Genomic DNA, 24,341 nt, shown 5'->3' on the forward strand with positions numbered 1-24,341 from the left:
GCCGTGGGATAAGATAGCTTTGGCCATTGCTGTCACTGTGATTGCAGCTGTAGTTGTGGCTTTGGTTTGTTTTTGTTTTTTTGTTTGTTTTTTTTCATATATATGAATATATTTTTTGGGCTTTATAAATATTTGTATAGTATTGTATTGTATACTACCAGCTGAAGAATGACAGGAAAGTGAGGAGAGAGGGAGGAGGAATGACATGCAGCAAATGGCCACAAGTCAGATTTGAACCCTGAGGCACTGCGCAAGGACAGTACATGGGACGCCCACTTTACCGACTGAGCTAAATGGCGCCTTGAGCTTTGGTCGTTATGATTATAGGATAGATGCATTTGTTTATACTGTGTGTTACACTAATGCAGGGGTTGTATGTGGGCAGTGAATTGACATGGCTGTGCTGGCTTAACTACTGTATTCCTGAACCCCTGTGGTGTATTGGTATGTTGTAAGACACCTGTCATGTCTAATATAAGCACTGATATAAGCAGCTCACAGCTACTGGCTATGTACTGTCAGAGCTCAGCCTTTTGAAAGGATAATGGGCAATAAAATCAGAATGTAAAGAGTTTATTCCTCCTCCTTTCTTTCTGTTATAACTGGTCATAATAACTGTTCCTATAGATGAGGGGGATTGCAAAAAATATTTCATTAGAATGCAAAACCAATATGAGGTAATGCAAAAGTAGTAATATATATATACAGTATACACACGCAACCATGACCTTTCTGGGGCTCACTGTGAGAGAGTGCAATAACCTTGATGATTTAATGTGACAGGTATACCTGCAGTTTAAAACTAATTACAAACATTTGGACAGGATATGTTTAAACATGTCATGTCAAAATCGATAGAATTTGGGGCAAAGTAATTCATCACTTGGAGGGTACATTCATATTTGTAAATATGCTTGACTTTGAACATGAATAATTAAAACCAATGCATAGCTTGGATGCAAATGATTTTGGCTGCGAGTGATGCTACTTCATATCTGTCACTATTAATCATTTATACCAAAGACAAACTGCTATGTTCATTCTACTTGAAGCAAGCTGCTATACTCATTACAGGAAATGCAATAGCAAATCCAATATAGTTCAGCTATAAAGTTTCCATGCAGTTATTGCAGTGAGTGTTCACAACAGGAATTTACGATGCTTGTAATGAATGGATGCCTTGTGGTGAGGTAAACCTAGAAAAATGATAAAGCGGATATGCATGTGAAATTAATGGCCAGCCAGCAATGTATAGGATGCCTGTCGTTCATTAGCTGATGTGTAAATGTGTTTATTGATTGGCCTTATCACATATACATTTGGCACATGTTATATATGGAATAGAGAAGGCAACAGGACTCTTTTTGTTAGGTTTAACTTCATAACACACGTTGCCATCATAATAATTGCAATTAGCAACTTCCCCTTCCTGTATTTTGCATCCATAATTTAATTTAACTAAAAGTGTATTTGGACTGGCATAACATGAAAGTTTTAAAGCTGCGTGTAAGACTTGAAATGAAATCAAACTTAAGAATGAATCACACCACTGTCGTCAGTCAATACATTATCACTGAATGTATAATATCATACCTCTATTTTTAATTTAGCTATGAATATACTATACATTTACTCATATTCACAATTATGCATGCACTAACAGTGTGTGCATGATAAACATGGTTTATTAAGCAGGTAGGTCACTCAAGTGAAATACATCATACATAAAAAAAACTTCATGTTCACCTCCCTGAATAATCTAGCTTTCTTAACCACGTTGCCTAGGTAACAAATCATCACAGAAGCTTTTCCTCTTTCTTACATTTACAGCACATTGCAAAAGACTGCAGTGGACACCCGCAGAGCCTTAGTACATCCACAGACCTTTTAGAAACTTTTGATTTCTTATGTGCATAATGTCATATTTGCAGTTATAAATAGTGATGCTACGGTTTTCTTATTAATTCTAATAAGAATTTATTCTTCTTAATTATCGAGGAGACGTTTTCATCTAACTCGGAGGTGCAATTATGCCCCAGGTTTACGATTATACTACTCTGTCATCCCTGCTGTCTTGGTTACCTTGAGTCACTGGTGATTTGACAGGTTTGACAGACACATGTATTTGTCCTTCTTCCCCTAACAGATGCTGTCCCCTACCACGTTTTCAAGAAACCTCTAAAAACAGCTTGATTCTAAATGTTCTAACATGTACAGTAAAGGTTAATAAGCAAGATAGTACATCCCCCTGTGGAGTCACTGTACTTTCCCGCTTGTTGATCTGGCACAGAACAACATTGTCGGCTATGGCTCAGGAGATAGAATAGGTCGTCCACTGACTGCAGGGTTAGTGGTTCAATCCTGAGCTCCTCCTCTCCACATGTCAAAGTGTCCTTGGGCAAGACTGACCTCCAAATTCCCCGATGGTCAGGCCAGCACTTTGCACAGTATCTGACTGCTATCTGAGTGAATATGTCAACGGGTGAATGAGAAATAAATTGTAAAGCGCTATGGATAAAAGCGTTATATAAATGTAGCCCATTTACTATTTACTTTTTAAAACTATGGTGTCAATCTGTGGCTGCACATGCATAGTTTGAGGAAAGTCTCCCAGCGGAGGAGTCTGTATTGTGTTTAAACCGCTGGAGAAGTCAATGAGCACGATTCTTATAGTACATGTCCAAGTGGGAGTATGCACAGAGTAGCAGGTGGATGACAGAATCATCCTCCCCCATTGTGGGCCTGATGTATGAACTGGAGGGGATCTAAATGGTCTCTCACAAGGGATCTGGCCTGCTGTCATTTAGAACCCTAGTGTGCCCATTCTTGGCCACTGGGGCCAGGCACAATGTTTTTCACATCATCATCAGCACCCACTGCAGCCTCACTGACAGGTTGAAGATGTGCTGGAAGGCCTCCCTGAGGTGGTTGGCACATAACTTAAAAACACTTGGGCTGATGCTTTATGGGCCTTCAGCTTTGCCTCAATTCCCTCTTCCTCTGATCAGCTGTTGTATGCTGCCCAGAGGAGAGGTGAGGGTTTGGCGGCCCTGTCGTGGATGGGGGCACTTTTCTTGAAGCAGGGACAAAGGAAGACACAGGTAGATTTTAATGGGACTATAGTGACTATACCCATACATAGGGCAGGCAAACTCACACATATCTTTTATATATATACTGAAGTAAAATAAAATAAAAAACCTTTTATATTAATATGAAAACAAAACACTAAAGCACAGTTTAGAGCCCCTGTGTGAGCCAACCACTTAGGCCCCACTCATGCATGTATGCAAAGCACGCACACACGAACACACACACACACACCACACACACAAAGGTGACGAAAACAAATAAATCCCCCATCTGATGCAAAGCTGTCTCACACAAGCAAGCAAATAAACACACTGCTCCTTTTTTCCAGTGCCGTCAGGCACCCTTGATATGTACTCCGCGGAAGAGGAAGCGTATACTACGGCTCTTTGATAACACTTCAGAACAAACTCTCGCACACAAATGTGGGTGTGCTCCTTTTTCTGTCAGTGAAAGTTGACAACTGCTCATTTTCAGACCACTTAAATGAATATTTTACAGATTCTGTTTCCATTTACATGGTGACATCCCCTACACTGAATAGTTTCAGGGGTGTTTCATGTGGCAGTCATAAACTTATTTTACAGTGTTTTCTGATATTTGCTAGAGCGGATGGGGAAGTATCTGGCATTTCAGGCAGTGCTGACACTATGGCACATCCGCAGCAAGGCTCTTAAGCTGCAGCTGCAGTAGGTGGTGACAGATGTGTGCAATGACCTATCAAGAAAACTCCCACAGCTACATTTTCTTTTCAGACTGCAATGTGAAATACAAGAGTGAGCAAGAGTGCTTTGGGCATGTGCAAAGCTCAGCACTAAGTTGACTTGATGGACAGAAACAACAGAACCATAAGTTGAAATATATAATGGATGACCTCCTTGCTGAGCACACTTCAAGAAGCAACAATCAAAATAAAACCCCTACATCATCTCAGAGGAGAGATTTTGCTGAAAGATGTCACTCCTCTGTGGAATATATGTTCACATCCACTTTTCCAGGGTTTGGAAAGAAAATAATAAAAAAGAAATATCAACAACAATAACAGGACCTTTGCTTCATATTGCTGAGTAAAGCCGCATCTAATTTCTGTCATGATGTGGAGGTTGTATTTCTACCCACCTCTCCCTAGGCATCTGGTGGTTTGGGTTGTGGTGACAACGGATGCTGAGGCCAAAGAGCTTGCGGGCGGTGCGCTGAATCTTGAGCCGCTGGATCTCCAGAGAACTCTGAAGGAGCCTGTAGCGGGCCTGAAGGTCCCAGTCACTGCCCCACAGGAGATGCACACTGCTGATGGGCAAGAAGTGAGTGGAGGGCAGCCTCTTCAGGAAGGACTTGAACTCATCTGAGACAACAGAGAGGAATGAGATGAGATGAGGAAGAGAGGAAAAGAGGATGGTTTGTAAGTAAAACGTACAGTATATTTGCACAAAAAAAAAATAAAAAATAGCCTCTCCATTTGAGAAGAACAAAATGCTCAATCTGTGGAGAAATGCACACAACCCATATTCAAAAAGGGTGCCTTTGAACAAGCTATCAGGACTTCTATAAATTTGCAATGTCACAGCTGCACAGTCACCACCTTCAGAAGGACACAAAACAGTCACTTTGACTTCACTGTGAGAATGAACTTTTGTTCGGTGATAAAGCAAATGAGCACTCTTTATATTGTAGCATTTGTGTACGTTATTGCTCTATTATCAAGCTGACTCCTGTTTTAATCTGATAGATAGCTAAATTAACGGCTACTGCACAATAAAAGTTCAATTGTGTTTACAATGGTACTGCTGCTGAAAAGTGTGCCACATTTTCCGCAGGGAAGAAACACTGTTTAAAGAAAAAGATTGCAATTGATATTCCTTTCATGTGTGTTAACATTTTCACTTCATAAAGTAAAGACATGAAACTGTTGTCACAGGCAAAATGCTTTCAAAATTGACCAATTCATTCAAAACTCAAAAAAATATTAACTGACACACACCTCGAAGAATCATTTTAAAGGGACTCGTATTGCCTTATGTTTCAAAGGAACTTAAAAAAATACCAGTTTCTATAATTTCAAATGTGCCAATGGTCAATAAGCATAAAATAAACATGTAAACAGTTCACACACTTCAGGGTTACAATGTATATTTATTTTTTGCACCAAGGTGACGTTAAAATCCCAACTGCTCTTCATTAAAACTTAGTATTAGGATGAAGAGGAGTTGTGCTCGAGATGTCACCTTGGTACAATAAATAAGTGTACATTGGAGCCCTGCAGTGTGCAAGCTGTTTATTTGTTTTTTTTCATTATTAGCTCACCTTCAGCATCTGCCCTCTATTGGTTTAGATGTGCATGCGCTCCTAATAGTCAATAAACACCCAGAATACTGACTCATCTTCTTCACCTTACCATATAGTTGGATGTCTTTGATTTCTTTTCTTATTTTGAATGCTTCTCTTGTGAGCAATTACAGAGAATTGAGACCTAAGTGCAATAAATACCCTCTTACCCTGTATAGCCACACACTTACTGAAGAGCACTGCCCAAACAAATTTGTTCCCATCAGTAGTGATGATTGTCCTTAAGTTCCTCTTGCTGCCTCCGATGATTTTCTCCTCAGACAGTCCGTGAGCCCAGCTCTCTGACCCTTGTTTTAAACACTTGCTTCATACTGGGCAAAAAAGATCTTACTAAAACCCGAACAGCAAATACACAAGGGCAAGAAATCTTTTATCTGGTTTGCTGATTAATAAAATATTGAGTCAAATGATTAAAGAGTAGGTCATAATTATTTTGGAAGATAAACTGAAGCACATCATTATAAAAAATAAAGTCAACAAATGAAAGCTCAGAATGTCTCTCGAGCAATGTCAGCCAACACAAAACCACCTCTAACCATCCCCACTCAGGGTTCGTATTTCATCTTATTGTTGTCATAGTTTAGATGATGCAAAGCAGTGACGTGGGGTCAGGAGAGGCAGGGGAGGCAGAGCCTCACCTAAAGAGACGCACGGCGCGGCAGCAGCAAGCGGAGCCTCACTTTGGATTGCGCCATCCCTCACAAACTGTGCTCTGCCATGCAATGATAGCCTGTTACTGTCCCTCTGTATCAAATGTTTCAAACACTTTTAATAGACTTTCCATAGTTTAGCTGATGTACATAATGTATGTGTTTAACCTGTTTCGTGTGCTCAGAGATCTTACAATGGCAGGGAAGAGGCACTAGGTGAGGCAGGCAGTTCTCTTGCTGCATGGTAGGGGGCAGTGATCTCCACTGAGACGGAGAGATTTTTAAAACTGAGGGAAGACAAGGACGAGTTCTACAAAAAAGTAACGGACACCTTTGTCCAGAAGGACCGGCGCACTACATTTATAAGTAAAGGTAAGACCATAATAACATTTTTTTTTTTTTATGAAATATGCAGCACGTGGGCTACAGTTTGTATGCATAAAGAACGCTAATATGACATATGAAACATAACCCATTAACTGCTGCCTGTGAATAATCTACTCTGTTGGGTTTATAGATTTGTAAATCTGATTCTGATGGAGTCAGTGCCTCACCAGCCATGAACCTCACTGCATGCAAGATATACACAATCTATATTCCAAATTTAAATCAATATTTGTTATGGAGGAAAGGATAAAACCAATGTTCTTGGAGAACTTTTCCAAACTCAAACTCCGAAAAGAAGAGATCCCATTATTCAAGACATGCAAAGACCTGTACAGTAAGCCAGCACCCTCCTACAGACCTCTCCACGACAGTTTAACAGCATTAACCACAGAGTTAAGAGCTCTTTTTCAGCAACAGCCGAGAAATGTCAGAATTTCTTCCACTCTCCTCCCAGGCATGTCAGAGCTCCCTTCCCCCTTTTCTTCAAAGAGGCCAGATGCCTTCTCCTCCCCTGTTTTGAGCTTGCCATATTCCTCCACCCAGTTTTCACAAATGTCAGTTACCTCCGTCACTCTTTTTTTCTAGAAAAGTTGGGTGTCTCCAGCACCCATGGTTCAGAATTGTCTGATTCCCTCATCAAAAAAAATCCATTATCAAGTCATTCTCTCATTCCAGTTCAACAGTTGCCAATTCCTTCTACATAAGCTTCAAAGCCATCGAGGATCCCTTCCTTGAAACAGGTTCCAAAGAGTCCACACAGTCCCTTTAAATGGCTCTTATCTCAGGTTGCCAAGCATTTTATAGAGAGATTACAGCTCTCACAATGTAACCCCACTTTACCTTGGGTCCCAGATATGTAATGACAGATACTTCATCATATTTTTCATTTTATGTTGTAGTTTCTTATCAAAATGTTGCATTTACATGGCAGTTGTAACATCTAGAGAATTTGAGAAATGGGTATGTAATCAAAACAGATAAAGTAGATTCTTGCAGTAGCTAGCAGTTTGCATATATTAAATTAACGTGTCACCTGAACTAACACTTTTTGCCCAGAGGATCAGTCAATAGTAGTCAATATTGGGCTTGGGATGATGTACACATTTTCAAACTGCTTTGATAGAAGTTCGGATTGAATCGGCAATACCAAATTTCACCACTAGCTGTCAAATGTGACTTAGCCATGAATAAGATTGGTGGAGTTGCAAGTTTTCTATATGTTCCTGCAAATGTTTCACAATAAAAGTCTTGTTATGACATAAGGATTTTCTGTTACCTGAAACACTAGAGGGCTTTCAATTTGAAACGGATAGAGAAGGTGTCAGGTTTGTATGAACAGCTCAATACAGTAACTCTAACAGCAAAATGGGATCAGATTAAAATGAGGCTTTGTACTGCTACGTTACTCACTGTACTAGCTAGCTACCTCACTCAGACAGCAAACATATGTGATAAGCGTGCGTGACATGACAGTTGACAGGGCTATATATTATATAATAATATGTATACAATATATATAATATACAATATTTTTCATAAACTAGATAGAAACTTTCCATCAAACACTACTAACTCTGCACCACCGTCTGTGATTTGCCATATGTGCCAATGCCACATGCCGTAAATCACTGAGAGCTGCTTCTTTTGAATTTTAGTGTCTTGTTTTGTCTAACAAGTGCTGGTTCAATTTGTTTGCACAAAATCGAAGCTTGTCCACCAGACCAAACTGGGAGAAACCACAAACCGACCCAACCATAGTCAATAGCACACAGTGGGAGAACATATTATGCATGTAAAATATCTAGCTGACATAGTATTTTTTGGACAAATACGCAATGCACAAATGCAGCAATGTTCATGGTGGAAATAAATTATCTGTGAATGTGGTAGATAGAGACATAAATCATGAAAAATCAAATCACCTCTCCTCTTTTCCTTTAAAAGCGACTGACAAGGCCAAAAAACAACCTCCAAAGTGGACGCAGGAGTCTTGTACTGTGCATAATTGCCATTAGCAGGAAAAAAACTGTCTTGATAAGATATATAACACGTACAATATCATTTTACTTAACCAATACTAAATAGGTGGAGGTGAGAAAAGGAGGAGAAATCTTTATTATTAATAATATGTAACCACTTTGTTGCTGGATGTTAAACAGCATGACTGTTGTTTATTTTAAGCTATGATTTGTTTATAATCTAATCTTAATAATGAAATTTAAAAAAAGATTAGTATTTGATATGTATTGCTCTCTGTTGTGGTTGCATACAGTAAATTATATAATCAGTCTTTCTGAATTTTTATAATCTATTCTATTTCAGCAGCTATGAATCATCTCTCAAGGACAGAAATCGAGCAAACAACCTTTTTATAAGCAAAGTTTGAACAAATGTTCCTCACAGGCTCTCCGGCTCTGAGAAAGTTCCTGATTCCTTCATTTCCTCTTTTGGTGAGTGTGTGAATTGCATTTTTTTCTGGGTCAGTTATACATTTATATAAATTCTTTTTTTGGACTCCTAATGCATACGTCATTTTCAAACATCTCTTCACAGATGCGCTGCACCCAATCTCCTCCATGAATCACATCAACTTTCTTTTATGGTGCATAAATATATTTATCTGATGCTGGCAGGTTTTATTGGGACACTTTTATATCATATCAATAATAGATACACATGGTGACCTGCCATGTAACAAATGGGCACTATGTGTGCTTTTTTCTTCACTGTATACAGTATTCCACTGCCACCCTTTGTGTCTGCATTTGCATTTAATAAAAACAGAGACATTTGTATGGGAGAGAATATTACTTGCCATGACATTCAAGCATTTTACCTGAGTAATAAAATATGTTATTTTCTCGTGCATATCAGTGTTTTCTATCTATTTCCCCTGTGTAAAACACAAGTTAAGGAAAGGTCACTGTTAGAGGTGATCAGTTAGAGGAAATCAACGTTTAACATTGGTTGAAGACAGGAAATGGAGCCCAGTATTTGGTTTTGGACTGAAAAAGTTGTCTGCCCAACAGTTCACCTTGACTTTTGTGCCTTGAATTTTTGTAACACTGTGAAAATTTCAGTCTGCTCTCTGTGGTGAGCATAAGAAAACTCAATTTTCCATAATTTATGTAGATTTGGCAATGAGCAAGGAAGGACTAAGATGCCAAATTATGAAATGTGTTTTTAAATGACCTTTGAGAAAAAGAAAAATGCCAGATTATGAGATTACTTAATAATATGCACTTTAGTTAAGATGCTAAACATGTGAAAAATGGTAAAATCCTATACAGCTTAGAAATAGAACATTGCAGTATAGAATCTATACTATTTTCATAATTGTCATGTTAAAAAAAGTTGGAAGTATTTTCATCTTACCAGAACTCTCAAAGTCTTTATAAGAGGCAGCCCAGGACTCAGACATCCCCAACAGGGTGTTTTCCATAATCTGGATGTCGGTGATGGGACAGTTGCATTGGGGGTACTCGTCGGCACACTGACAGATGCACTGGTTGTCATGGCACACATACTCCCCCTCTCCATTGCACATAATGTAGCTCAGAGCTGACTGGACAAATTTCTCCTGTAGGTATTCTGGGAAAATTACCTGAAGACCTGAAACAGACATGAATGGCAGGTTTTAGTAACAGCATAGTGCATTTACAAACATAAAAGTACCATTAAAAAAGAATAAATAATAAATAAATAATTCCATTCCTTGTTTAATCTCCTTGTGTTGGAAATCAGCATCTACAGGTTGTAACAAAAGAAACCTGGAATGTGTAGCCTTCATACTGTCTATATCATAAAATCTGAAATATTATGCAGAAAGCCAAAGAACTACTGAGTGAGGTCAATGGTCTTTTCATCATGTTGTCTTTATATTAAATCTATAGGCCACTTGTGTTAAGAATTGACTTGCATATTAGAAAACACATGAGAAAATAAAAGGTACCTGAGCCTGATAAGGTGCAGTGAAATGACTGCCCTTCCAACACTGCTTTGTGTTATAAGTACTCAATATTTTCTAAAGGATGTTCTTCAACGCTCGACTATGTTCAACTTGAGCTGTCTGCGGGTTGCTCATGATGTGACAGTGTATAACAAAGATTGGTGTCAGCTCTCTTGTGTTGTGTTGTTTTTTTTTTTCCGGTTGTTTTTGTGTGTGTCTGTGCACATGAGCGTTAAGTGTTCCCATTTGTATTTGCTTGTGGTTTACTTTCCCAACTTTGCAGCATTATGCTAATTATACACTAATGGCAATGGCTGAATTTGTAATCTAGTGGCCAATTTGAGGCTGAAGCTAAAAGTGCCTCTTCACATTCACCACTGACAAGGTATTTATAATTTTTAGACTCCAAGCCAATCCATAACTCACCCCGGGGATCTTGTCGAATTGAAGCTTGGACAGGGAAACAGTAAAGCCTTTCTCTTCAATCCACGCCGGGGAAAATGAATCCCTAGCTCTACAAGCCACTGGATTGGAAAAGGACTAAATAGATTTTTTTTCCCCCCATCACATATGAAACAGCATCTTGGTGGGGCAATATTTTCTTAATAGGTTTTACTTGAGCACAAACAGTGTTTCAGCAGAAAATATGCAACCAGGAACCAGAACATAACATGCTATTGAATGATGAATGATTGCATTATTCTTTTCCCCTCACATTATTTTCACCTTTGGGTGAAAACAGGAATCCATTTATGCAAAATCAACATAATGTAGCTAGAATGAAAGGGAAAGTAAGCATATCATTTAATATTGAACACATGAATCATTTTCAAGGTGTTGTCATGGAGTCAAATGTTATCTCTTATTATGCATATGCATGTGGCAATTAACTGTACTTATTTTCACCAAACATACGCCAAACTGAAAACTGTGGGTAATGAAGATTTTATTATGTGCAACGATTTAGCTCTGAAACATAGGGCAACTTCAGTGTCCATCACCATGGTGACAGCCTTTTATGCAGCAATGTTTGCTACTTACAAGCTTACTTTCTACCTCTGCATTTATTCAGCACACAACACTTTCAACTAGACAAATAATCTTCACATCATACAACCTTTCCCTGTAACATGTACGCCTTTTTGAATAAAACGAGCTCCCCTTCTGCTTTACTCCTCATCAGAACCACTGCCCATCAATGATGAAGGGAACAGAAGGAGGGAGGGAGTAAAAGGGATGGATGGATCATGTTTGACCACAAAAGAGTTGGGTTGCACGGGGCTTTTTCTCCATCAGGCCTGTCTGCGGCCCCTGGATCCAATATTCATTTAGCTTGATGTATTCCTGGGCTTGAAACTTTAATGTGATTTGTGGGAGAATCCAGATGGCAAGTTCACGGATCAACGCTGCTCACTGACAGTGCTGGTGCCAGCGGCCGGGTGCACAATAACACCAAGTGGCTCAGCCCTCCCTCTTTCTTTCGTCAGTCTAAGCATGCCTCATACCCTCAACCATACCACCATCACACACACACGCACGTTTTTCTTTTCCTGATATCAATATGCTGGCACCAGGAGATTACACAAGGAAACTGTCGGGATGCTGACATTCAGCTCTATCAGCCTTGTGATCTCTTGTTTTCTCCTCTCAATGTTTGTCCCTTCTCTTCCCATGCCTCTCCCTCTCTCTCTCTCTCTACCCCTTGCTCCATCTCTGTACACACCTCTTCTGTCTTACTTCATTACACTCACTCCTACTCCCTCAACGCTCATGCACATGCCCCTTGACTCGTCCCCCACCATCCTTTGCCTTTCATTCACTCCATCAATCACTCTCCTCATTCCTGTTTCTTCACCTCTTCTGCTCTCCTTCTACATTCTCCCACCGAGCACGTACTCAAGTATTGGAAATTTGATGTCTTGTCCTCCCACTCCAGTGTAGAAATGATGTCATGCAATAAAAGTAAATCCATCAACATTTGTTAGTGCAATGGGGGAATGAGTAAGAGAATTGGAGCCTTCGGGCCAAAAAATGAAATGAGAAACTAATCAGAGTAAAAACATTTATCTTGTGACTTCCGTAGCTTTCCTGTGTTAGCGCAGTAACGTGAAAACACTGAGAATGATTGGGCCATAAAGCTACAGTTTATGTGGCTCTCAGGCAGATATTTGTTGAGGAAAACACTAGATATTGAAGTAGGGAGTTACACTTACAATCATTAAAGAGTTGTGGATAAAATGAATAGGTGCATATTGGAAGGCCCGTGCAGCCATTTGATAACCTCCAACTTCATGCTCTGTCAGTGCACATAATTCCCTGCAACTCTTATGCCTGGCTTGCTCTAAATAAATAGCGCCTCAAAATGGCAGTTAATCTCACTGCATACATCAGAGGCTGATATATTTCCTTCACGTACGTTGGAATATACGCCCGCAAACATTCCATGAATGCTAAAAACGGAGACTCTGCAACTGTGACTTTGCTTTTTCATTATGTCTTTTTCTAGAGTGCTCTATTTTTACATGGTGATAGATTGGGAGTGTAGGCTGCAACTGAGGCTTGTAACTGCCTTGGCAAGCAGTTGCCTGCTTATTGCAATGCCACGCTCCGCCTCATAAGTTACAGTTTCATTAAAGATTAATTGACCATTGTGTGGCCGCAATTTCGCAAAATAATCATTACTTAATCCACTGGTGCAATAAAGTGCATTACTTCAATGGGGGCATTAAATTACTATTGGAGGTTATCGTTGCAGCCATGATACAAAAACCAAAGACCTCTGAATCGGAAGATTGCCTGTTTATCTTCAGTCCAGGCCTGCCTGGTCCAGCCTTACTGATCCTTAGATACTTAAAACCAAGAGGGCATGTAACTTTAAGATTTGCTGCGTTGGCCCATTTCATGCGGGATCTCCTCATCCACAACTAAGAGGTAAAGGTGCAGCTAAAGTAGCTATTTATCCACTTTTCATTTCTTTACATAAAGCGCTTTAGGCCTTTGACAGTTTGCGTGTTAGGCCTGATAGAATGTTAGGCTACTTTCACAATGCGCTAGCGTTTTTTCTGAAGTTCTGAATAAGGTGTACTTAGCATTCAAATGGATAATGCTACTGTTTCTGTACCGAGTAGATTAGCCCATATTATCATAGATTATCATAAGTGTTCTCAGCACGCTCAAAGGCAGCAGCCTGTGTCATCAAAAAGGACCGCTGACTCAAATTTACGCTGGAGAATCTTATTTAAGTATTTGTGTATGGGAATAATTGTTTGGGACACTTTAATCAATATTTCCATCTCAAATATCCTTTCATGTCCAAAGTCCAGCCCAAAGAACATTAGTTTTTTTTGTTCTTCTTTGAATGGTCTCTTTAGCCTTTTGGGATTTTTATGGTACACTGACACTTAGACACACAAATATTTGAAGCAGCATGACAACAGAGATGTTGCAAATCCCATTTCCTAGAACATATTAACATACAAGCGCAAGCGTATGCATATGTGATAACACCCCCGGTCTATTTGTTTAGAACAGAAAGACATGTGGAACACAATGCGTTTCACACAATATCTATAGTGTTAGCTTTGAGGAGACCCACTTATTCATATTGTTAACACAAAAAAGCAAGAAAGGATGCAGGTGCAGTAATCACTGTAAAAGCATAAATTACATATAAAAATGGTCTTGGCATTCAGAGCTTGCTGCTCCTGCCTCCTGAAAAAAAGAGGGAATTGCTGAAATTGCATGTTGAAGCAATTGCTGGATTGAGGAGGCCAGGCAGTCAGGAGAGGTAGATGAGCTTTCCGTGGTGCTGAGTTATTGCCAGCTGTGCTGCACTCTGGACACAGACACACAAGTTGAGTAAGAGTAAAAAGAAGTTAGTGATTACTTTTCTTCTCCCTTTCCTGTGTGCAAGATCACCATAGGGCTTTTTTTTTATTATTAAAGAACAATACTCTAAAAGTGAGCCTGTGCAAGATGAAGGTAGTCATTTTGTTTTGAATTAATAAAAAAACCCCATAACAAACAATAATTATTAGCTGTGTTTCAAAATATGTAATGTGATATGTGATGGCTGCTTGTGCACTTCAGTAGCACTGTTCAAGCTGTTCTGTCATGCGCTGCCATGTGTCCCTGCACAGCAGTAGCAGTAGGACCTTGGCTGCTGAGATATTGTACTAGTGTCACAAATTGATGTGCACACACTCACACAGAAACACATGGAATCATGTACGAGCACATGTACACACCCTTTGCGTGCTCTTGCAGAAATCACGTTTTACAAGAACCCTGGAGAGGGGGAGGAGAGACATATGACAAGCTCTGACATTTCCATTTCAGCTATAAAAGATACAACTGCCCTCAAAGTGTCAAGATGCGCTGTATACACGTCTCAGATCAAAAGCTCAGTTTTATATAAAACATCCATAAATACAGAAATAATGCTACTCTATTTGCATTGGGAGACACACACTTGCTTTACAATTTGCTCAAAATGAACAAACTGTTTCATAAATAGACTGTTGTGTGTTGTGTAGTAACCCCGGAAATTGTGAGACAAACTATACAAGCTGGATCTTTTGTGGGTTGTCAATTTTATTATTGAACAATTGAACCTTTTAAGTATGTGTGCTAACATGTTATTCAATTTGATATTACAAGTGATATATGAGTGTGTCATCATCATTGTATATCATATATTATATGTATATTACAGGTTGTGAGCATACTGTAAATCATTTATTTAGTGGTAAATAATATATATATATATATATATATATTTTTTTTTTTTAATACTGGCCTCATAATGAACTAAACCAGGGACTATTTTTAGTTCATGGACCACATACTGTACAGCCCAATTCAGTCTCAAAATGGCCATACCAGATAAACCATTGCATAATAACCTATAAATAATAACACCTCAGATGTTTTGCACAATTTGTACAAATACATTCAAATGTTCACAATTAATCAACCATCCATTTAGTAAACAAATGAACAGTGTAAAATGTCTGAAGAAAAATAAGTGCAATCTCAGCAGTTTGTCTTGGTTTTTCAACATTCAGTCAGTCCACATGTGCATTACAAAGACACAAACCGTTTAGTCATGTTTAGTACTTTGGAAGTGAATGGCAATGGAATATTGTACTTCTTTCTTTGTCTAGTGGACAAAACAGGAACAGCAGTGCATTATTTATATATATATATATATATATATATACATATATATATATGGAATTAAGGACTTCTCGTCGGATTAGACACTTTGGCGGATCTTTGACAACTCCTGCACTAGTATTGCTCATTACTCATATTACATGTTTAATAACAATGTAACACCTTGATGCATGTGCACAGTATAACCAATAGTTTAAGTAATGTGTTACACAATGTGACTGTAAAAAAAAAACAGTCCAATATTGTAATGGCCCTTGTAAACACAAAGGAGGAATAAAGTCATGAAAACCCCAATCAATAGATGAAACTTAGTCTGTCACAGAGAGAAAAAGGACTGAGCGGAAAACTATGGCACTTGCTGAAATGGCAGCCTGCAGCAGGCAAGGGCGGGGAAAGGAGATTTATGGTCATGCTCGCCCAAATGGAAACTCACTCTTGATTGACCACTTCCAATTGAAAGCTGACCTCCAGGTCAACATGGGAAGATTTCATCAGGTACTGGGGTTTCAGCATGTTAGAGAGAAGTGAAAAAATACATGCAGCCATCCATCTTGATGGGAATGATTCTGCGATATCAGTTCTCTGGGCAACAAGAGGGACGCACGTGTCCATAAAGGAAACAGCTGCCTTGCTCCAATGCATGTGCCTGTCTGGGAGGTTCAATCCCTTCAGAGAACTTCTGTGGAAATCCATGAGATATGCAGTTATCAAAGTTACCTAATCTTTTCACCTGTGCAATTAGTCTCATTACATAAATATGTAATTTTTTGTTTTTGTAATGTGTCCAGGTTTCTCAACGACCAGACTATCTTTCAGCTGTGTGTATAAATTAAAATGCAGAGCGAGTGAGAGCACGACTGAGTCGGCGAGAGACAAGATGATGAAAAAGCCTCTGTGTGTTTAATGTTGTGCTCGTCCAACATTTGCTCTCCATGTTTTGCACCAAAGATGTTTCTTCAGTAAATTATTCTTTGGTAACCAAAGACGTGTTAACTGATATACTTTAGTGTCCAAATCAATTTTTCAACAAGTCTGTCATCAAAAACAACTTAATTGATTTGTATGTTTGTTTGTCTTCCCCATAGTATTTACAGCGTTTTTGCTTGAAAGGAGGGACAGGCATAAAGCGACAGAGCAATGAGTATCTAATTCATCACTCTCTGCACGACTTGCCTACAGGGCCAGTTTAATTTATTTTCACTTCACCATTTTGAAAACTGTTGGCTCAGGCTATTCTAACATATTCATAAATCTTCCCAGATAGGCTCATGGCTCTTCCAAGATAGACTGTTGAGGAAACTGGAGAAAAGAGAAAAAGAGAGAAGCATGTGTTGGGGATTGAAAGAAGCAAATTAGTTTGCTTTTGTTTTGCTGCTAATTTATGACAGCCATATTGGAGGTGATTGGGTCCTTGCAAGGTAATGACTTGTGGAGGTTTCAGTGCCCTTTGTCTTTCCTTGGCCAGGTTAATATATGCAAGTTATTTGCTATTTTTAAACCCCCAGTGCATGTTTCCTCTATTTGAGTTAGATATCAAATTACACCACCAATATTCCAATCTAATATACTGAAGGCCCCTGCTGTTTTGCTATTTAAACCTACCACCATTTCAAATATGGTAATCAATGATAAATTCTAACAGATGGTAGGAAATTGGGATATTAAAAGAAAATAAAAATGTGATATTTTGCCTTGTGAAACATACTGTATAATAAGAGTTTAAGTAAGCAATGAAAATCCTGACCATTTAACTACCACATGCTAATTCCCTCTTTGGTTTAATTCTCCCCCCTCAATAAACTATTTTTTACTTCTATGTCCCCATGGAGGAAGAAAGTGAGAATCCAGCCAAAACCAATATCATCGTGTTTCCAAGCTTTAGCCTGGAGACAGGACAAACAAACAGAGAACAAATTAATGTGGGAGAACAAAAGTGTATTTAAATCCCAATTGCAGCAAAGCTAAATAGTGTGGATCTTTTCTTCAGACTGATCTTGAGACTTGAGAGAATAAACAACCCAGAGTTCTTAATAAAGGGTCTAGGTTCCAATGAATCACAGGATCCATTAAAAATTCAAGAGGGCATTCATATTTATGGATTTTGCTACATGTGAACAATATGTCTTTGGCCCAGCTGATAATTTGTAATCCAAAATAGGTTGGTTATATCATGTTCAGACACATTAGTGTATGCAAGGTTATACTGTAATTCATGTTGGGTGACAGAGGCAGACTCCGGATCAATGAGTTCATCTTGCATGTCCACAAATAGTCTCTGCTAATAACATATCCTGATGCCCTGTGGTCCTGTACTTAGTTAGCCAATAAAGTGGTGCATATAGCATGCAGGCGTTAAACATGCCAAAGCTGTAGCCCCCCACAGTTAAATCAAGTTTAAGCAACTGAAAGTTTCATATGTGATAGATCAAAGCTTTGCTAAGTCAAGCATGAAATTTGATGTGAAAAAAAAAAAAATCGTTCCAGTGCCATCTCTAATTCTGTCAGGGGAAAAAAAGAAAAAAGAAAAATAAGGGGGGAAAGCAGAAGGTGTTGTTTAATATGCCAAACATTTTACAAAGTAAAACTGTGGGAGAGGAGAGGACCGAGTTCAGACTTTGATAGGTTGCTCCCTTGATGTCAGAGTCCACTACAGCATTCTAATCTAAATCTAAGTGAAAGCAGGGGGAATATCTAGGGAGTGTCATATCCGCATTGTGTTATCTGTGGCTCGCAGCACCACCGGCTCATAAAGAGCGGACCACAGGGGTGAGAAGAAGAACATTCCCTTTTAAAAAGTCTCTTATTTTGGAAAAAAAAAAACAAAAAAACAGTCTGAAGTATCTCCAGGAGAAATTTGACCACAACTGAATTCATCCTTGCTTTTTTCTTGCCTGTTAATTTAAACCAAAATGATGTCTCCAGACATTCTAAAGCTAATCCCACCAAAGTGAATCCATCAAAAAACAGCAGAGAATGTTTGGTTAGAGGTTTGTAATCATTTTCTTGTGTATATTTTCTAATAAGGTTTTGCAGTAGCACTTATGCCTTAAGGTAGATAAAATGCTGAGGTTTGGAACGGAAAAATAAAAGTGAAGGGGAAAAAAGGGCATGATTAAAAGTTTAATTAGAAGAATGAAATGGAGTGGGTTTTCTATTACTGCATCCTTGTTGCAACTCACATGGTGCTGCATACTAATATGATCCTCTTATTTAATTCATAAGCAATTAAAATAGCTAGTCTAGATTAAGGTTTTTATAAGTTTATTCATTTCCAAACGATGGAGAGGGTGCAGCGGCAATATACATGAATGATTTATGTGACAACATGTTGAAAATATGGATCACCACTCTGTACAGTGCAGACCGAGTGACATCATGCTTTAGAGATGGCAAATGCGAATTAGCCAAATGAAAAACAGAAATAAATAAATGGATAAAAACAACAACAAGATCACAGTCATGTGATGCAGTCATAAACAGAACAACACACAAACTGAGATAGAAAAAAAACAAGTGCAAAAGATGGCAACATGTTCTTGACATTGCTTTTCTTGGCTTACCAAAAATGTCTACAGTTTGGGCGCAAGATCACACACACTCCATTCTGACGTAACAACTCAATCACACAAACAGAAAACAGATCTGCAACAATGTATCATTCTGCAATGACACCTTCTAAAAGTAGAATTCATTCTTCATTCCCTCACTGCTAGTGATTTAGACAGCTGTCTCAAAAAAAGATTCTCATCCAAACGGTATGTATCCATCAGGACCGAAATCTAGGGTGGAAACAGTTTTCAACTCCGCACATTCTCCACACAGTGTTTCAAAGGGTTATTATTGTTTGTGCCGCTGTTCCAAAGACCAGCTCACTTTCCATAGAGCGTGGCTACATTACGAAATGATGAACACCACTTTGGAAATACACATGGTGTCATTATTATTTATCCATTAAATTATACAATCAACATTAACGTCATAATGATAAGTCAGAGCAAAGTTGTTGTTTTTTGAGAGCACGTCAGTTTGCTTCGGCACATTGAAAAAGTCTCAAGATGAAAGCTGAAATATTTGTGCTGCATTACTTTTCCTGTGCTGATAAATGACATTTTGTGGGTACAGACCTTTTTTTGTACTGTCTTCTACATGTAATATGTGGTTTGGTTGAAAACAGCCCAGCAAGGAGGACAGAGATGTGATCTTGTTATTTGAAATTTAATGAATGAACTTCTTTTTTTTTGTTTTTAGGATAAAAAACTGCAAATCTGTCAAATCCATCAGGTGACATGTATTCTAGATATTGTTCTGTATATATGCACAACTACCTTCTTCTACTGGTTGAAACCTGGCTGTTGCATTGGAATTTCACTATTGGCTAATTTTTGAGGCAGGTGATGTATGGTGGCAGCTTTCATCACCAACCAACTCCTCCCTCCCCAGCTGTATTCCTGCTCCACTAAATGGTGGTCAATCTGTCACTAGCCATGAGGCCACACTCCTGATGCTGGGAGAGAGTGATCCAGTTTATCTGGAAAAGTGAAAATTGCCAAACGTGGAGAGTGGGTGCTTTTGAAAGATATGTAGTGTGTAGCACATTTGATTAAAATCAATGAACTCATGAGGTAGTCAAAGCAAAAATAAGTGTTCATTGGGAGGTCATTAATTCAAGGCAGGCCTCCCTCTACATAATGTTCACATTGTAGGAAGAAGAAAATACAAAGTAAAAAGAAAAAGCACTAAAAGCTGAGAAGCAGAAAAACATCCGAGCAATAATTCAACAAGAAGAATACAAAGAAACACATGAATGGATCTCTATTACAATAGCATACATTACTCTGAGGCATTTATTGCTGGGAAGTGTTTCTGTTTCCCTCTGCAGACTTACTGCTTAAATTGAACATGTGAGTTTTATTTTGAATTTGCCGATTCCTGACGTGTGGACATATGAATGTTGAAAGCCCGAATAATCTTTCCATGGGCTCTATTTCTATGGCCATGCTGATTGCTTTGTGAGTGTATTGATTTAAAGCATGCGCTTACAATGCTGACAGTACATATGTCACTTAGAAGACGTGTAGAAAAGATACAAATAAAACGGTTGTATCAGAGTTAAAAGTGTGCAGCTCTATCCGCCTCCCTTTGATGTCTACTTGTGAGCCATTACCTCACGAGAATAGGTCCATATTTCCTTTCAGTTCTTCATTGACTGAACCCACCAAACATTACAAATAGTGAGGTGGTGGACTACAGTCGACTCAAGCCTTTGTGTTTCTTTGAACTGTATCCTTTGCCCCAAAAGTCCTTCCTGCTCATTTTGAAAGAAATCCTACCCACGTGAAGAGAGAACAACACCACCACACAGACAAATCATCCACACTGGGGTAAACCTATTTTTAGTCTTAACTAAATTTATCTAAAAATGTGTTTAGTGATTAATGTAAATTCTATTTCAATTTTTTTTAAATCATATTTTGTGTTAGATAGCGCTCCTGGTGATCCATAATTTCCCATATTGGCCAGATGTGACTCCTCCTCACAGCTTAAATGCCAGAAAGTTTGCATTTTAGCTAATTGCCTGATAAAAGGTCAATGGACATTTGAAAATGAGACACATGGTGGGTGTTCATTAGATCTACTGAGAGCTGCTAGTACTTAGTACAGTCCTGGGCACAGCCAATTTCTTCCTCCTCAAGGGACAGTTTGTGAAGTCGGTTTGTGGCATGTTGTCAAAGAACAGGACAATGCTGTCAAAGCTGTCATTTTTGGGGGGGAACTGACTGTAAAGACCAGCCAAGGGATACAGTAAATTTGTGTTTTGTCTGAGTAAAAAGGAGATAAAGCTGCATTTGGAACCACTATTTGGTACACAAGTTGTTATAAAAAAGTGGAACCATTACCCAACCAATCAGTGTTGCAACCTGAACAACAAGAAAGTATCTGTCAACACACTAGCAGCAACTTACTGTAGCACCAAACTATCAATGCTTCTACCAACACAAACCTTTAGCCATGCTTGCTATGACAACATGCTGTTGCTAATGCAAATAAAATTAATTTAGAAAAAGTATCCTTGTCTAGTTATAGAACAATCCTTTGCATTATTCATTTATTTAGTAAAAAAAATAATGAAATCATTTACTCCTTTATGGAGTACTGGCTAAACATAACAAAGTAAAGATCATCTCTGCATTTCTCTGTCATCTGCTTGTTTGTGTTGACGCAAAGGAAAAATGGCACATGGACAAAGCCGGATGCTTCTTTACATAAGTGTAGATCTTTCAAAACCAGATAACCCTGATGATCTAGGATATTACATAATGGTTTTATGTTGCACTTTCCAGTAGAATAAAAATAAAATAAAATAAATAAATAAAAACTATTTTAAAGCTGCCTGAATTGCCTACAAAACTCCAAAAAAAAGAAAAGTCCTACCAACATTGTACTCATGTACAAGAGCATGTGACCCAAGTGAATGAAAGGGTTTAACATCTGCCTATTTGATCTGTGTAGGAGGGATAAATGCTACATGGTAGACCTGACCTGAAAGGAAGATATAGTTCACCAAAGGAGAAAATAAGACGATTTATTACACTTACCCTGTTCATGAGAAGGGAAAGTGTGGGGTGAATAAAATGATTGGATCTCATTATAAATATATTTGAGCAGCACGGACCTTAAAAGCTCTCCACTGACTACGTGCCTCTCCATGGACTGTGTGAAGTGCTATCACTTTGAAGAGCACTATGATTGTTGAAGAAGTTACACCATCAGCTGTCTTTCTAATTAAAGGCAAAAACGATAATTGCTCTCAAAAGAACGCACTCAACACTCAACACCTCCCATCACCCTTCACCCACACACAAAATGCATAAGCATACACTCACGCACAAATATAATTTGGCCTATAACTCTAAGCCAGAAACCGATCAGAAAAGCTTTTTCCATTATTTTGGGGGTATTATCAAGCCAAAAGTAAGAATCCTTCCCAGGCCTGTCATCTATCAATTCTGTAAAAAAAACAGCCTTCAAAGCACAAGACTAATACATTTGATGCATGACAATAAGGCTTTTCCCGAAACCTATAGAGTTCTTTGAGCAAGTGGCAGCGGAGGACTTAAAAGTGTTTCTTTGACAAACCACTTAGTTCTCTGATTTTAGAGGACAAGTAACGATTCTGCTTTGAAGGAAAAGGAGGGGAGTGTGAGCTGGATTGAAAAAAAGCCTTTGCGATTCTCAATCTGGATTTAATAACCTGCGTAAACTTGAATAAATCAAAGAACCAATCACTCTGTTCAAACACTTGACCACAGTTACACAATGTTTCATCATTCGTTTTCCCCAGGGTGACTGTCACTACAAGCTTTTCCTCTTCTTAGGCTAATTATTAGATGTGTCAATGTTTAAGACAGAACTATTTTCACATAAAAGAACATAGCCACTAATGAGCATAAGCTGCTATTTGCATCCACTGATGTATGGTCAGTGAATGACTGGCAGATTAATTTTCTGATATTGAGGAAGGCCAACATAAGTGACTTTTTTATACGCTGATTAAATTCTTGAAAAACATTCTGATGGACTAAAAATATAAATAAATCAGAGTTTAATACTAATATTCATAGCAATACTAAGGCTATTCTAAATGTCTAATTACACATGCCTGAGTGGTCTGCACTGTTAATGCAGGTGTTTTAAAATCTACACGTTAGAAGGTTGACATCTATAACCAAAGAGAATCGTATCGCAATCGCCAGAGGGGATCAGCAGAGCAAATCTATCCCAGCCCCAATTAAAATATGCATTGACATTCAATTTTTGCGAAAGCACAAACTGTTTCACTTGCACACCTAAGAGCATGCTATGTATGACTATAGACCTCCTTTTCGATTCCGACATGGAGTTTGACCCTGCTGCCCTCTGATGTCCAACATCACGGTGCAGCATATGAAAAATATTGATAAGCTGGCTGTGTTTACCTTGCAGATGAAGCTTGCTCTCGGGGCTCTGCAGAAGGATCGAGCTAACTGAATCCAGATTGTCATAGCTACTGCATCCCAGTGGCCCAGTTCGTGTCTCCGTCACCTGAAACAGAATTAAGGAACAAGTGAGAAGCAAGTAAATGCACATGTGGCTGTGTAAATGTGTGTTTGTGCAAACATCTGCATGCACATTACTCTTACACTCATCACTCTGTTCTGATGTATTCTCGCTCACGACAACTCTTTAATACAACATGTGCAAAGTTAGGGATCACAAGGCCCACCAGCCATTAACAGCTGGTAGTAAGACGTTAACACCTGTTCGTGACTGCTGTCAGTGGATAATGTAACAGTCATTAGACAATTTTCTTTTTTGATTGACTTAGACTTTCATATTCGTTCACAATTGCCCACAGACAAAGGAAGTATTGTGCAGGCACAAAATGTAATGTAAGAAACACGTCTTAGCATTTCTCCCACAGCCATAACGTGAGGACTAACAATGTTCCAGAGAAATCTTAAATGCATTTAACCAACATCTTTAGTGTAGCAGCTGTCAGGACATATCCAATATTTTGCAAGGATGTGATATCTTTTAGTCTCTTTAAAAACCCTATTCTAAAGGAGAAACATTACCGGCCACTTTTCATGCACTACGTCCTTGTGCTGTTACAAACAATGGCGCGGGACTGAAGTAGTAGTTCCTGTTGCCCATCCTGAAGGAAATAATAATGCTATTCAGATGAGAAGAGGCTGCTGTCTAAA

At 38.7% G+C, this 24,341-nt stretch overlaps 1 protein-coding gene across 2 annotated transcripts in view; it reads right to left on the bottom strand.

Moving 5' to 3' along the window:
- Window positions 1–24,341, bottom strand: part of brinp1 (bone morphogenetic protein/retinoic acid inducible neural-specific 1) — a 141,085-nt gene that overhangs the window by 9,666 nt on the left and 107,078 nt on the right. For both annotated transcript variants that reach the window (XM_027282113.1, XM_027282112.1), the window contains 3 exons: window positions 23,574–23,679; window positions 9,846–10,082; window positions 4,210–4,432 (listed from right to left, as the gene is read on the bottom strand). In XM_027282113.1, coding sequence (XP_027137914.1) covers window positions 4,210–4,432; window positions 9,846–10,082; window positions 23,574–23,679 — 566 coding nt within the window. The remainder of the gene's footprint in view (window positions 1–4,209; window positions 4,433–9,845; window positions 10,083–23,573; window positions 23,680–24,341) is intronic.

Source organism: Larimichthys crocea, chromosome IX (assembly GCF_000972845.2).
Source record: "Larimichthys crocea isolate SSNF chromosome IX, L_crocea_2.0, whole genome shotgun sequence".
Taxonomy (NCBI): domain Eukaryota; kingdom Metazoa; phylum Chordata; class Actinopteri; family Sciaenidae; genus Larimichthys; species Larimichthys crocea.